Here is a 14,673-nt window from a genome sequence, read left to right as displayed (position 1 = left end):
CAGAGATAACACTCTTAAAATTTAAAAAAAAAAAAGAATCCAGCAAGTGATGTGACCAGTTTAGTGCTCTATTTGAAAAATGAGAAGGTATGGTATGGTAGAGCTTTGAAATACATAAATAAGCATGAAGATTGCAGACAAGACAGGTATTGCATGTACATTTGACAGCCAGTTAGGATCAACCCCCAAAGTCACTGGCTACACTTGAAGCGACTTGCACATTCTGTCAGCATATTCAAAGACCTAGAAAGATAATGGTTCTTTTGCCCCTTATGATTCCACCTACTGTAAGTATTCCATATACTAATTCTTTTCATGGCTCCCAATTACCGACTTTTCAAAACTGCATATTATAGATGTTTAAATTCCATTTGGCCTTAAATTTCACAGCATTTTACAAATGTATATAGATATATACACACACACATTCAGTGTTCTGGGCTTTCCACACTGGATCAGGTGTCTTTCAGAGAGTCCCTAATGCTGAAATCATTTTGTGAAAGGTTAAATCTATGCCCAGGATTGGCCCCACTCATCTTGCATGATTTTATTCACTATAGGCAGTCCATCAAGATTCAAACCCTAAAGTCCGCAGAATCACTGAAATACAAAAGCCTGGATTCTATGGCCCTGTCTTCTGGGACGGAATGCAAAGTATTTTGTTGTGGTAAGTAGGGCTTTGAAGAGAAGCAGTGAGGCCACTCCTAGGATTGTTGCCCCAGTGCTAGGCATTCAAAACGGGAGTCCCAGGGTCTCAGAGATCACTTTAATCCTCCACCCTTCCCCTGCCCCATACCAAAACAAACCCTGTCTCACAAGTGCTCCTCTACCCACCTCCACTGCAGTTCCAGGGCCCCCCAAAGGAAAGTGACCTTGACTACTGAGTGTCCTAAAAGAACTTCAAACAATTTCCTTATTTGTCTCTCTGTTCCAGTGAAGATTAAGAGCCTAATTCTTGGAGACTGCTACTAAAATTCCACCCCACTGAATTCGGAAGCCTAATTCTTTTGGCATTATGTTTTTTTGGCAGAATAATGTGACCCAAATTTGCAGAAAATAATTTGCTGCAACAGTGCTTCTAGCAATGCAGTGAGATTAGCATTTCAGGACTGCAGATATCAAATTTTAAATTAATAACTGTTTGCTTCCCAAAAAGGACAGATTTTGATCTTGTAATATGGAAATGGAAATATCTGGCAAAATTTGAATGGTTTTATGAATTAAGGAAGCTCAACAGATCAAAGGAAATTTATCAAGAACTAGCAATTTATTTCAGTATCTGGTAGCAAAATGCCATAGCAGTTCTTTTTAAAGATGAAAAAAATTTAGCTGTGTATCCATGTGCATGTAGGGTTGCAAAGACATCATGCATTCCATTTCTCATCAGTGAGGACCATTTCTCCTTGAAAAGGACATTTTCAGATCTAAGACGCAGGAAAACAAAACTGGACAAAAACTGCCATGGCTGTTCCTGTGTTCACCCACCGAGCTACTTGTCAATGCCCGTTGTGCGAGGGAGCGAGGCTGTCGCCCATTATCATTCTGTCTCGGTCGCAGTATCAATCCACTTCAGCATTAAGGTGTCAGAGGAGAATCGATCCATTTTCCTTAACTAGAATTTGTGGATGGCATTTTGGGTTCCAGGTGGGAACTAGTCTTAACTAAAAGTTCCTGGTCACGGCTTCTAGAGCTAATTCCTCAGCCGTTGAGAGAAACATCTTCCATTAGTGCTCAGAGCCTCTTGTCTAGGCACACTATAGGTGGGGACACGCTTGTCACTTAGAATACCAACTGCAATCACCGTCACCAGGGTCTAGTGATACATTCACCCACAAGGGGGGAATTTCAAACACCAAAATGGGAAAGAAAAAATAAAAGAGAGAGAGACCCCTACAGAATGAGTTACACCGTGGAGAGGGATTCCTGGTTCCAAACAGCTTCTATATGACAGTATGACAGAGAAAGAGAACAGAGAGAACAGGAAGGAAGGAGAAGGTGCATAGTGTCAGCGGGAAGCTAAGAGGCACATGCGCACGGGGTGTGGCGCAGCCGGTGCGGCCGCCTCTTTCTGCGCTGCTCTTACCTTATTTCTCTTGAAGTAGGCTCGTCGGCAGGCCGCAAAGCACTTCTCGCTGCAGAAGCTTTTCACCTCGCTTCCCATACTCAGGGAATAGCGCTTGATTCCCACTTTCTGGCACCAGGCACACATTATTTGAACATTTGACACATCATCTTCTATAATAAAAGTATAAGAAAAATGTTCATATCAGAAGCAAACATCCCTTCAAACTTAGACACACCCTGAATCTCACAGACTTATTTGGGATCTGATTTTAACTTCTATCCCTCACTCACTTCTTTCTGGCAGAAGAGCCAGTTCTTGGTAGGAAAATTCCCTGCGTGTGAGCACGCGCGCGTGCGTGCATGTGAGGACGCGCGCGTGCGTGCATGCGTGCGTGCGTGCGTGCGTGTGTGTGTGTGTGTTCGACTCCTAAGTTTCTCTGAAGACATCATTTACTTACACACCAAAGCATGATTGCAGACCATGGTTGCTCCAACGGCTTCCTAACCTAGTAAAAATGCTTGCCCAGCCCAGTTAAACCATTTGCAATACTACCAACGACTGCAAAATGACCCATTTTCCCAAAAATACGACTGAAATCCTACAAAACCTGCACGGGGTGGGAAGCCTCAAGGCTAAGCTACAAACATGATGCCTAATGGGCACATGAACGGTCAAACACCTGCTCAGCTTGGCTAATTCCCCCATCCTGTGACATGATGTAGGGGTAATGAGATCTTGACATACACAGTTTCCCCAAGAGCTATGATTAGTCCCAAATGAGAAGGTGTGAAGTAGTTCATCAATGGAAAGACACAGGCCTGGCTCACTGTAGTCTCCTATGTAACAATCTTCCTGTAGGAAATGTGTGTGTGTGTGTGTGTGTGTGTGTGTGTGTGTGTGTGTAGGGTAGAGGGAAGGCACTCTCAGGGAAGTTCAGGCAAGTTTCTAATTTTCCTCCATGGGATGCTGTTCTTGGTCCCTGGGTGGATGATAATGGGGTATCAGTCATGAGACTGAAGTCAGATAGTGTGGCCCAGAACATTTTCAGCCAGAATGGGGGTCCTCCCAGTTCCTGGGGGACCCATCACTTGAGTCATAAAGGTGCTCAGAATGATTTAGTAGTGTACAAATATCCTCAATATATTCAAATACAGGAATTCTTTTGTATGTAAGACAAATTTAAATAGCACCACGAGTGATCACAAATATTACCCCTTCAAGCAAGTTATAAAAAGGTTAGAAAAGTGAGCCTATTTACTTTAAAAAATATCAAATAATTCTTAGTGCAACTGGTAAGAAGCTATGTATGATCAAAATGTGCCAGAGATGCTGGAGCGATAGCACAGCGGGTAGGGCGACCTGGGTTCAATCCCTCTGCCCCTCTCGGAGAGCCTGGCAAGCTACTGAGAGTATCTCGCCTGCACGGCAGAGCCTGGCAAATGACCCATGGCATATCCGATATGCAAAAAAAAAAACAGTAACAACAAGTCTCATAATGGAGGCATTACTGGGATCGAGCAAATTGTTGAACTACAGGAGGACAGTGCTACAGTGCTACAATGCCTGAAGCTAGGGGTGGGATGGGGGATGTCTCAGAAGGAGACTTAGATGAGTTTAAGAAACATTTCCTTTGTTTTTTTTTTTTTTTTTTTTGTTGTTGTTTTTGATTTTTTGGGGGAGGGGTGGGTATGCCTTCTAGGAGCTTTGCTGTAGACTGAATTTTCTCAGGCTTCCATGTTGACTCTGTGTGTGTATGTGTGTGTGTGTGTGTGTGTGTGTGTGTGTGTGTGTGTGTGTGATGTTTCCAACTGCAACTATTAGTCAAACCTCTTCTTTTTTTTTTAACTAACCCAGACTCATGCTCTGGACATGAATGGTAATCACAAAATCCCCAACAAACTCTGGTCTAGTGCTGTCTGAATTCTAAATAAAATTCCCCAATGACTAATTGCTAAGCAAGGGATGGTCCCAAGCGGTTGACAGAGTCCTGGCTCACGAAGCCTGTCATGCAAGCATTCCATTTCCAGGGGGGGGGGGGGGGGGGCGGGGGGGGAAGATTTGGTTTGAGGCAGTATGGTCATCAGCCTGCAAAATCAGAAGCAAACTAATTTGCAGTGCGGTGCTACACCACATTCTCCCTGAGTGTCATCACTCAGAACTACACGCAGTATTTTGTTTACCTTAATGGAATAATTTTGCTATGTTAACGACAACTTTTATTTCACAAGCTGTGTATTATGATTCATTGTTAATTACCAAGTGAGACAGTTAAAAAAATTCCCTTTGGTATATTAATCAAGTACTTTTGATAACATAATTTTCTTTAAATAGATCTATAACATGAATTGCAGTGGCATAGTTACTGAACTTAATAATTTGTTCCACTCAAAGAAGGTTTATTTATCTTTTGTAGAATTCCTAACCTGACATCTACCCACACAGAGACATATGACATCCAAACGTTTAATAAAACTCTATAATTTAGAGTATGGCAGATCCTATTTTTGAATTCAGTCACAAATAGCATTATTTTTAAATATGTCATTATTAAACTAACTGGCAAAAATCATTTCCATTTTTCCCAATCCATTAACTGCTTTAAAATCTTAAAATGCATGAGACCTGGGCAATGGCAAGAGCAGCAAGTGGTCGAGTGCAAGCCTAGTGTGCTCAAGGCCCAGAGTTTGATCCCCGACGCTGGATGCCCCCTCCAGCTCTGCCAAGTATGGCCCTGGAGGCCTTGGTGCACTGCTGGGAGTGGCCCCATTTTTAAATAAAAAAAGCTTAAGTTCCTGAAAAAGAAGATGATAGAGCAGAACTCTCACAAATGATCCGCTGGCAATAAATTTGCTTCTGATGAAATCTGTAAGGAAAGAAAATGTTATGGGGGGAAGATTACTGTTTTTACAATTCAAAGATGAGATCACCCCCCCCCCCACTTTACAAGGAGTCATTCTGGATCATGCATTCAGTTCCCTTCATTGTTTCTTCTTCAATATAGTCCAGAGGAGGGGGTGGGAGGGTACAGACAGGCTCAAGCTGTGGCTCAGCTCCACTACCACACACTGCCTTAGATTTTTAAAAAAATTTTTTTTGGTTTTTGTTGTTGCTGTTGTTATTGCTGCTGTTTTTATGTGGAAGCAAGGATACTTGCTTCCAGACATACACAATAACTCAACAAAAAGTAGAATTTCAAAGAAAATGATTTTCACAAATCATTTGAACTACAACATAACAATATGGGAAGATGAAGCAAAAGAAACTGCACTTTTGCTTTGTGTCTGGCAGTTGGAAAATTCTTTGGTGGTTAGCATCGGTCCTGTTAAATAATTCGACATCCCCATCCGTTTTTACTAAATTCCACGTCATAAAGGCAAACACTTTGGAAAAACTCCGAAGAGTTTGGTAAGTGGATTATCCCAAGAGTTCAAGCAAACAGTTCTGATGTCTCAGGTATTCAAATCTTAGCAAAATTCACCTTAAATGTTAGATTTAAGCAGCTAAGAACTGTGATTGTCTAAATTAATTTCATCAACTAAAACAGATAAGATTTCTACCACCAGACATGAACTTGTGCTCCATCTTGAAGAGTGTAACTACACCCCTACAAAGTGAACTTCAAGTGTATAAAACCAAGGGGTTTTAAAATCTAACTAATAGAACTGATTCATTTCACCAACCACATCTTTATGTTCCAACCTGAAATCCAGGTATGATTTTTGCACACAATACACTGACAGAATAGAAGGTCCTAGTTCTTAAGGTTTTTATCTTTCAGTTTTGAAATTACAGGTAGGAGGTTGCAGGAAGTTTGGACCATACCTGGAAGTGCTTAGAATCTACTCCCAGCTCTGCGCTTAGGGGTCACTCCCAGTCCTGCTCTGGACCATGTGGTGCCGGGGATCAAACCAGGGTTGGCCACATGCAAGACAAGTACTATAACCTCCATACTATCTTTCCAGCCCTAAAAATGTGATTTTGTTTGGTTAGTGGTTTTGGGACCATGCCCCGAAGTGCTCAGGGATTATTCCTGGTTCTGTGCTCAGGGACCACTCCTGGTAGGGTTTGGGGGAACCATGTGCAGTGCTGGGGATTGAACCCAGAGATGCGCCACAAGTAAAGCAAGCATTCTACCACTGTACTAACACTCCAGCCCCAAAATGTTTAAGGTAAAAGGTAAAGGTAAAGGCCCTCCCGTTGATCATTGATTTGCTCGAGCGGGCCCAGTAACGTCTCCATTGGAGACTTTGTTGTTACTGTGTCTGACATATCGAATACTCTCGGTAGCTTGCCGGGCTCTCCGAGAGGGGTGGAGGAATCGAACTCGGGTCGGCCATGTTGGCTGCGTGTAAGGCGAACGCCCTACCCGCTGTGCTATGGCTCCAGCCCAAAATGTTTAATTTTTTAAAAATATTTCTTTAGAAATGGACAGATAGCTCAAGTGACTAAACATATGTTTTGCATGTAGAAGGCCTGGGTTTGATCCCAAACGCCATATGGTTCTTCAAGCACCACCGAGAAAGACCCCCAGAGCACTGCCAGTTGTGGCCCACCCTTATGTTAGTAGCAAATATGGATTACCTGGGATGAGCACCCAAATAGCTGGGATACCCACAATCTAGACAAATAAAATTTCTTTAAACTGGGGAAGAGACTGATTTTCTACTTAAAGAGTTGAGATTGTACTCCACCGATGATTCACAGAATTGTCTTTATGGTTAAGAGGCTAATTTTTATCATAAAAATTCCACAACAAATACAGAATCTTGGAGCCAGAGAAATAGTATACTATGCACAGGGTGCTTGCCTTGCACACTACAGACTTGGGTTTGATCCCTGGTATCCCATATGGCCCCCAAGTCCCTTCAGGGGTGATCTCTGAGTGCAAAGCCTGAAGTAAGCCCTGAACACAGCTGGGCATGGCCCGAAGACAAAAAAATATGCAAAATCTGTATAACATTAAATCATATTCTCAAATGAATAGCTGGTATAACGTGAAGAAATTCTCTTATGATAATATCATAGAAATATGCATCAGTCAAAATATGCATGTTTCAATAAATCATGAAAACTTTGCACCAATTCTTTGCAATTTAATTAAGCAAAATTTTTAGGGCAACTCTTACAAATCTAAAATTCAAAAAGCTATAGAAACAATCTAGAATTTAAAAAGCTTTAGAACATTATTTTATATTACATCACAAAAGAAGCTAGGATTAATTCTTCTGAGATGAAATAAAAGTTGGGTTTATCATGTCTCCAACAAGCAGGAGATAAAATATTTCTTGAATGTCTTGATGAAGTTGTTTGAGAAACTGTCTCATGTGGTGATTGTTTAAAAAAAAATAAGGATAGCCAATGATCAGTGATCCTCTAAAGGTTTTTGAATTAGCACATTAGTTCATCTTCAGAGAGTCCAGAGAAAATCAGGAGGACCTTAATGAACCCCAAGGAATAAAGCTATAAGTCTACCATGCCTTTGTAACTCTCTTGGGTATCTAAGACTAAGGGAAAAGTTTGAAACATTTAGTGGTTTTGATGTTTCTCTCCTCGAATAGTCTAGAATGCACATATTCAGATAATCATTTCAAAATCTGAGTTATATTTGAGGTGTATTTCAAGGTGGTCTAAGGTCACTCCTATGTGCTCCCTGTGCCATAAAATGTACAGTGCTCTATTGATAGATTTGTTGGATCAGTTCTATGTAAGAACAGAATAAAAATGTGGCACAGAAGACAGATAAGAAACTAGGGCTAGGAGCTGAAAAGACAGTACAGTGGGTAGGGTGTTTGCTTGCATGCAGGCAACCTGGGTTCGATCCCCAGTACCCCATATGGTCCCCTGAGCTGATCAGGAATAATTCCTGAGTGCAGTACCAGGGACAATCCCTAAGCATTGCTGGGTGTGCCACCCCCATCCCACCAACTCCCCTCCCCCTGCTAAAAAAACCCTCTAAGGTTAAAAGTTTCTCTCTGGAGCCCTTCTCAAAAATAAAGTCAATTCCGAAATATTTAGGGGAGTCCAATAGTAACAGTCACTAGAGTCCTCCAGTGCTTTTGTACAATTCTTTGTATTCTCGAACCAAACATACAAGTAGACTCAGAGAAAAACTGGAGCATTGAGCCAAAAGAGAATATACTTAGCAAGCCATTATTCAGTACTTAGGATTGCCCTGTTCTTTAAATCTGTCATCTCATCTTAATGACAACCGTCACAGTCCGGGCAGGGCCTAGGAGTATCCTATAGTGCAGGTGGGAAAAGGAAGTTGTGGAGGTTAAGCAGTGTCCTTCGTATCACACAGTCAGCAGGAACCAAAGCCTGGATGTAAACCAGGCCATTTGACCCCAGAGCTCAGGCTCTTGATCACTGCACCCTAGAGACCACAAATTTTCCCAGTGCACACACCTCTCCTACACAGACCTCCCTCCACCAAAAAAAAAAAAAAAAGCTATTACAGATTGTAAGGTTACTCACATCCGAAACGGCTCGACAACATGCTAACAGACAAAGAAAATGGGATCAAAGGGGTCAAAGTGTTTTTGAGGAGACAGCTGAAGGGTTATTCAATCAGCATTTGCTGATTGGAAAATTAAAATTAAAAAAATGTAAAGGTTGACAGCGCACGCTTTTACTTCTTCATGACTATGAAACATGGATTTGCTGCAAACATTCTGCCTGAACCTGCACCAGAAAGTGCTACTTAAACATTAGATGATGAGACAGCCAGAAGCAGTCATTCTAGTCACAAAAAGGAATACACTGGCTTGTTTTCTTTTGTAAGCAGAGGGGGAAACAGCAGGGCATGGATAAGGTAGACTTTCCACGTGGGTGAAATGGAGAAGCACTTATATCTATAATTTCAAAGTATAAAAAGTATCAGCAGGACATTCTACCTTCAAAGGTGTGTGCCTTACCTGCTCAGACTTAATTCAAACATTAGAGAGTAATTCCGGTAGCTATTTTTTATATCCCATTAAAACACAAATTCCCTGAAAATAAGATCGCTCCACACATACTGTGGTTAACACTTTTTATGCTTTAAAATGAGTGAATCTTCCCAAAGAACAAGTTCTCATGTTTTCAGAGAGTGGAGTGAAGAAGTAAAGATAGAGCTCAAATGAGAAATTCTCACGGCAGAGACAGGATAGGCAGAGACACACAAGTAGCCTTGCTGGGACTGGAGCGATAGTATGGTGGGAAGGACGTTTGCCTTGCACACAGCTGACGCAGGTTCGATTCCCGCATCCCATATGGTCCCCTGAGCACCGCCAGGAGTAATTCCTGAGTGTAGAGCCAGGAGCAACCCCTGAGCATCACCGAGTGTGACGAAAGAAAGAAAGAAAGAAAGAAAGAAAGAAAGAAAGAAAGAAAGAAAGAAAGAAAGAAAGAAAGAAAGAAAGAAAGAAAGGCCTTGCTTTGATAATGTCTCACCCCAGACATATAACTAGAGCAAGCTAAAATCAGTCAATTAAGATAAAACAGACAACATAAATGAATAAATACTGGCCAATCCTACTGAGCCTAAGGCCAAATACCTTCAGAGTGTCTGGAATTAAAGGAGAAGGGAGTAATAGTATTATCTAGTAATGCCACATCACAAGAAAATATGTCACTTAAAAAAAAAGCAACAGGCAGATCCATTTTTTTTCTTTCTGGGTCACACCCGGCTATGCACAGGGATTACTCCTGACTCATGCACTCAGGAATTACTCCTGGTGGTGCTCGCGGGACCATATGGAATGCTGGGAATTGAACACAGGTCGGCCAAGTCCAAGAAAAAAACACCCTACCCACTGTGCTATCACTCCAGCCCCAAGATCCATTTAATACAATTTAAGGGAGTGACCTGTTTTTTAAGCAAATCAGGTGGCACATATTCACTGCTTTGCCAAATTGAAGTGACTATTGCTTAACACCAGGTGTGATGGAGCAAAGAAACAGAGGATGTGGGTTCAAGGACTTATACTGCCCCTTCTAGTTACCTGACATAAGCCACTCAAACAAGAAACAGGCATGGCTGCCCTCACCCTGCAAAGGCTCAAATGAGGGAAAGGAGGAGTGTGTGACAGGGAATGCCCTTTCTTAGACAGCTGGCATCAGAGTCATAGAAAAGGAGAGCTGTCCAGATAGGAGCACTCCAGAGGAACCCAAAGGATGGGTGTCATTTCTTGGATGACAGTGGAGAACCATTACCTTTGAATGTAATAACTGGGTACATTTCACAAACTCAGACTATTTAAGAATAAAGCCATTAGATTTAATAAAAGCTTCAGTTACAGTCATTCTTTTAAAAAATTACTTTTCTGAATTAGTAGTTGACAAAGTGTTGCCAAATATATCACTGTACTGCCACATATTCTGTAATTAATAGATGGAAATTTTTTGCAATCATTACATCAGCTATCCACACATGGGTGGTTCTAAGTATCTGAGAAGTTTGCTCACTTTAAAAGTATCATAGTAACAAGTGAAAATATCTGCCACCTTAGTAACTGAACTATCAAAAATTGCCCAAATGGCAGAGTCTGATTTAGTAATATTTACTTCACTTATTTCTCATTAAAAGGACAGATGCAATTAAATGATAGAGGTGCCAGACAACATTGATTCTTTGTAGTACATAAAATAATTCCTATTCTTCTTTTAGAAATATGACTACTTGAAGTAACATAAAGACTTTAAATAGTCTACATCCCTATAAATAGAGTAGCACTGTACTCCAAAATATTTTTTCTCCAGTGAGTAAAAGGAAGGCACACATATTATACTGTTAGAGGAAAATGATGGAATTTTAAGTTAATTTTTAATTTTCTAATGAAATTTTTCTAGCAAACTTGGGGGTGGGCACACCTAGCAGTGCTTAGGACTTACTCTTTGCTTTGTGTTCAGGAATCACTCCTGGTAGGGCTCAGGGGATTATAGGTTCCAGAACTGGCCAGAGCTAGAGAGATAGCAAAGCAGGTAGTGCATAGGTTTTGCATGCCTGATGTGGCCCCCCAAAAATAAAAACAAAACAAAAACCAAAAGCAAATTCAGGGCTGGCTGTGTGCAAGTCACACACCTTAATCCCTATAGTATATTATCTATACTATCCCTATATTATTTCTCCAGTTCTAGCCAACTTTCAATAGTATATATATGAGATACATATGCATACATACATATGAAAAAGATGTGATTCATAAATGAATTGCACATTTATATTATATACTTGTACTAGATTAAAAAAAAGTCAAAAATTCTGAATGGAATAGGACATAGTCCTGCTCTCAAGAAAACTGACAGAAAACAGTGTCTCGCTCATATGACAGCAGAATGGAGCAGGGCAGAGGTTCAGAGAAGTGTTAGAGGCCAAAGAACACAGACCTGAGGTGTGTTTATAGGATCTGAAGAGGGAAAAAGTTCCAGAGAAGGCAAGAACAAGGGAAAAGGCCAGAAGAAACAGCAGGACCCAAGGAGTAACAAACAGGTTCAAGGACAGAGAAGAGAGCTGAAGTGACTTTGTGACAGAGATAGTAGAAAGAGAAAAGCAGATTTGTCAGGGGCTGGGAAGCCTGGACAAGGAGCTCCTTGAATCTCATTCAGCTACGAAGCAAGCGGGGTCCAGATGTTTTTGTTTTTGTTTTTCTTTTTTGGCCACATCCGGCGATACTCCTGGTTCATACACTCAGGAATTTCTCCTGACGTGCTCAGGGAACAATATTGGATGCTGGGAATCGAACCCAGGTTGGCCACATGCAATACAAATGCCCTACCTGCTGCGCTATCGATCCAGCCCAGGGTCCAGTTTTATTGCACAGCTAATAAGGAACTCCCAAAATTCCTGCAGTCGGGCACGGCAGGATCCAAGATGTGCTGAGAAACAGAACACTAGCAGAGTGGATCTGACTCAGAAAGATTATGACCTTGTTCAACAAATAGATGCCTCAGTGATCATGAGAGAAAATTCCATGTCTCATTCACCTTTATGCAGCCAATGCGCAGCACTGTTGATTAAATGAAGAAATGTATAGATTGGTGCATGGGCAGATAGATGGACAAATAGGTGAAAAGATTCAGAAGAAAGGAGATGACATTCCAAAGTTACTGAGAAGGGGGTTGGGGTAAATCCTAAGAGCCAAGAGTAACCCCGGAGCACCACCGGGTGTGGCCCAGAAACCTGTGTTTCTAGCCAATGCAGACCAGGGAAAAGTTCAAAGACTTGACTCTACTCAAATTCAAGCAAAGTAACTTTGATTTCTTTCCAATGTCCCTTTCTCACTTATTTCCCTCAGCATTTGACCAAAGAAGAAAAACACAAGGAAAGATCCTTTAAGGTCATAAAACCATGCTTTTTTTTTTCTTTTTGAAGAGGGTGAGAGTGATAATGCACACTTGCCTTACATGTAGGTAGGGTGCTTGCCTTACATGTAGGTTTAATCCTTGGCATCCCGAGTCCTCCAACAGTGATCTCTGAGCATAGAGCTAGGAGTAAGCCCTAAGCCCTTCCAGGTGGCCCAAAAAACCAAAATATCAAATGAATGAAACTCTGGAAGAGGAAAGGAAGATGGCAGGAAGCAAAGACAGAGTTCTCGCTGCAACATCTCCCAAGGGACCTTCCACAGAATGCAAATTCTGTGTGCTACTTCACTTTGGCATCTGCCATCTCAAATGTGTCTGGAAAACAATGGGCTAAAGCAACAATCCTACATAGGACTTTGTAATTCAACCAATTCATATTTAGGAATATTTAAGGAGGAGGTAGAATGTGTGATATTTTGCAAGTTTGGCCATGGACGTGTCTTTAGAGACAATCCACAAGACTGGACTTGAGAAGAAGTCTCTCAGGCCACTCTGCTCCCCTGTTAGCCTTGAAGCAAGAGCATGTCTACATGGGTCATTTAGAAAGTTTTCTTCTCTTTTGCCTAAAATTGGATTCTCCATAATCTGGAGCCCCTTGTGTCTTCACCAGGCAGACAATGTCTGCAACTATATGGCCAAAGCTGGATATACTGACCAACACCCAACAGATCTTAAGAAGAATCACTGAACACAAAAACCCATGAGCCACAAGTCCTGTGGTGTAGCTACACACACCAAATAGAACTCAACCCTTTTCCTGGAAAGTCCTACAGAGAAAATCACTGAATCTGCCAACCTAATTGCCAACAACAAGGCAATGGGAGAGAAATACTACTCTTAAGAGACTAAATAATTCATGTTCACTGGGTGATTGCCATAAACAATTCCAATAAAGGAGGAGCTCAAGCAAAATCCTACCTCCAATCCCTGAATCTAATGCTCCAACTAATCTATGATGCCCTGAGACAACTGGGTTGCATTCATGACTTTCCTGTCTACCACACCTCTCTCTTTCTCTATCTTTCTCTCTCTCCTCTCCTCTTCTCTCTCTCTCTATCTCTCTCTCTCTTCTCTCTCCCTCCCTCCCTCCCTCTCCCACCCCCATGACTGAAGTCCACCTCTAGGTGACAAGTGATTAGAGACAACAGAGCCAGGTCAAAAGATGTGTAGTGGCAATTCATCAATGCTGGAAAAGCAAGCCAAACCCCCAACCCACATCTCTATGCATCATCTCCCAAAAAATCCAAATGGCAGGATATTAGAGCTAAAGGGTCCATTTGCTTTATATAGGACCACAGAGCAAGGAAAGGATTTTCATTACCTATTCTGTATCTAAAGGGCTCATTTCCCCTTCAAAATCTGGCTCTCATTAATTAAGCTTAATGGGGCCCACAGCAGTTGACAAATCTCCCCAGAGGAGAAATCTTAATTGCAGACAAAGGATTCATTTATTTATTCAACTTTGTGCCAGGCACTGTATTAGTCGCTGAGACTACACTGACAAACAAGACAAACATGATTAAGGGCTCAAGGCACTTCCCAAGGCTACCTTCTTCCTCGTCCCAGGAAGAAGTCAAAGCACAGTATGAAAAGCAGGGCTACACTCAGGGCTACACAGCAGGTCATAACGCCATTTGTGGCCGGGGACCACCAAGGAGGTTACAAGCAGTCCGATACAGGGCCATAGCAACAGTATAATAGGAGGCACTTGCCTTGCACACAGCTGACCCAAGTTCAATCCCCAGCACTCCATAGGATTCCCCCAACCCCTACCAGGAATGATGCCTGCACACAGAGCCAGGAGTAAGCCCTGAACATGCCCTGGGTGTGCAAAAACAAACAAACAGACAAAAGCAGTCAGTGACAAGAGGCATGTCCCATTTCTCAGGGTTTCTACCGAGGAGAAAACTATGCTGGCTTGTTAATGAACCGACGGGCTAGAAACAGACTGAGGAGTGCGTGTGTATTGGGGGAAAGTGGGACAGGAGAAGAGTCAAAAGAAGCAAGAGCAAAGCATTCACTGTTTTCTCCTTCCTTCCAAGCCCAGAGCTACAAGTTCAATAGACGGAAGAATAGGGAAAACGGCCCTTGTCTGAATATGTGGAAAAGAACTAGGAAACCCTACTTTATGTGTCCCTTCACCAGTTAACGTTCCCCTTCATCTTTCTTGAACTACCTATTGAATTCTGGATGGAGAGGATTGAATGGCTGAAGGGCTCTCTGAAGAGAGAGACTGTCTCATGACTGTTCCCTCCTGGCTGAGGTGA

At 41.9% G+C, this 14,673-nt stretch overlaps 1 protein-coding gene across 2 annotated transcripts in view; it reads right to left on the bottom strand.

Annotated features, from left to right (window-relative positions):
* The window catches only part of SOBP (sine oculis binding protein homolog), a 152,094-nt gene that overhangs the window by 104,184 nt on the left and 33,237 nt on the right, over positions 1 to 14,673 (bottom strand). For both annotated transcript variants that reach the window (XM_056124974.1, XM_056124975.1), the window contains exon 4: positions 2,084 to 2,235. In XM_056124974.1, coding sequence (XP_055980949.1) covers positions 2,084 to 2,235 — 152 coding nt within the window. The remainder of the gene's footprint in view (positions 1 to 2,083; positions 2,236 to 14,673) is intronic.

This window comes from Sorex fumeus, unplaced genomic scaffold, assembly GCF_029834395.1.
Source record: "Sorex fumeus unplaced genomic scaffold, SorFum_2.1 ptg000054l, whole genome shotgun sequence".
Classification (NCBI taxonomy): Eukaryota; Metazoa; Chordata; class Mammalia; order Eulipotyphla; family Soricidae; genus Sorex; species Sorex fumeus.
The sequence above is the reverse complement of the archived record's forward strand: the minus strand, read 5'-3'. Positions and strand labels throughout refer to the sequence as shown.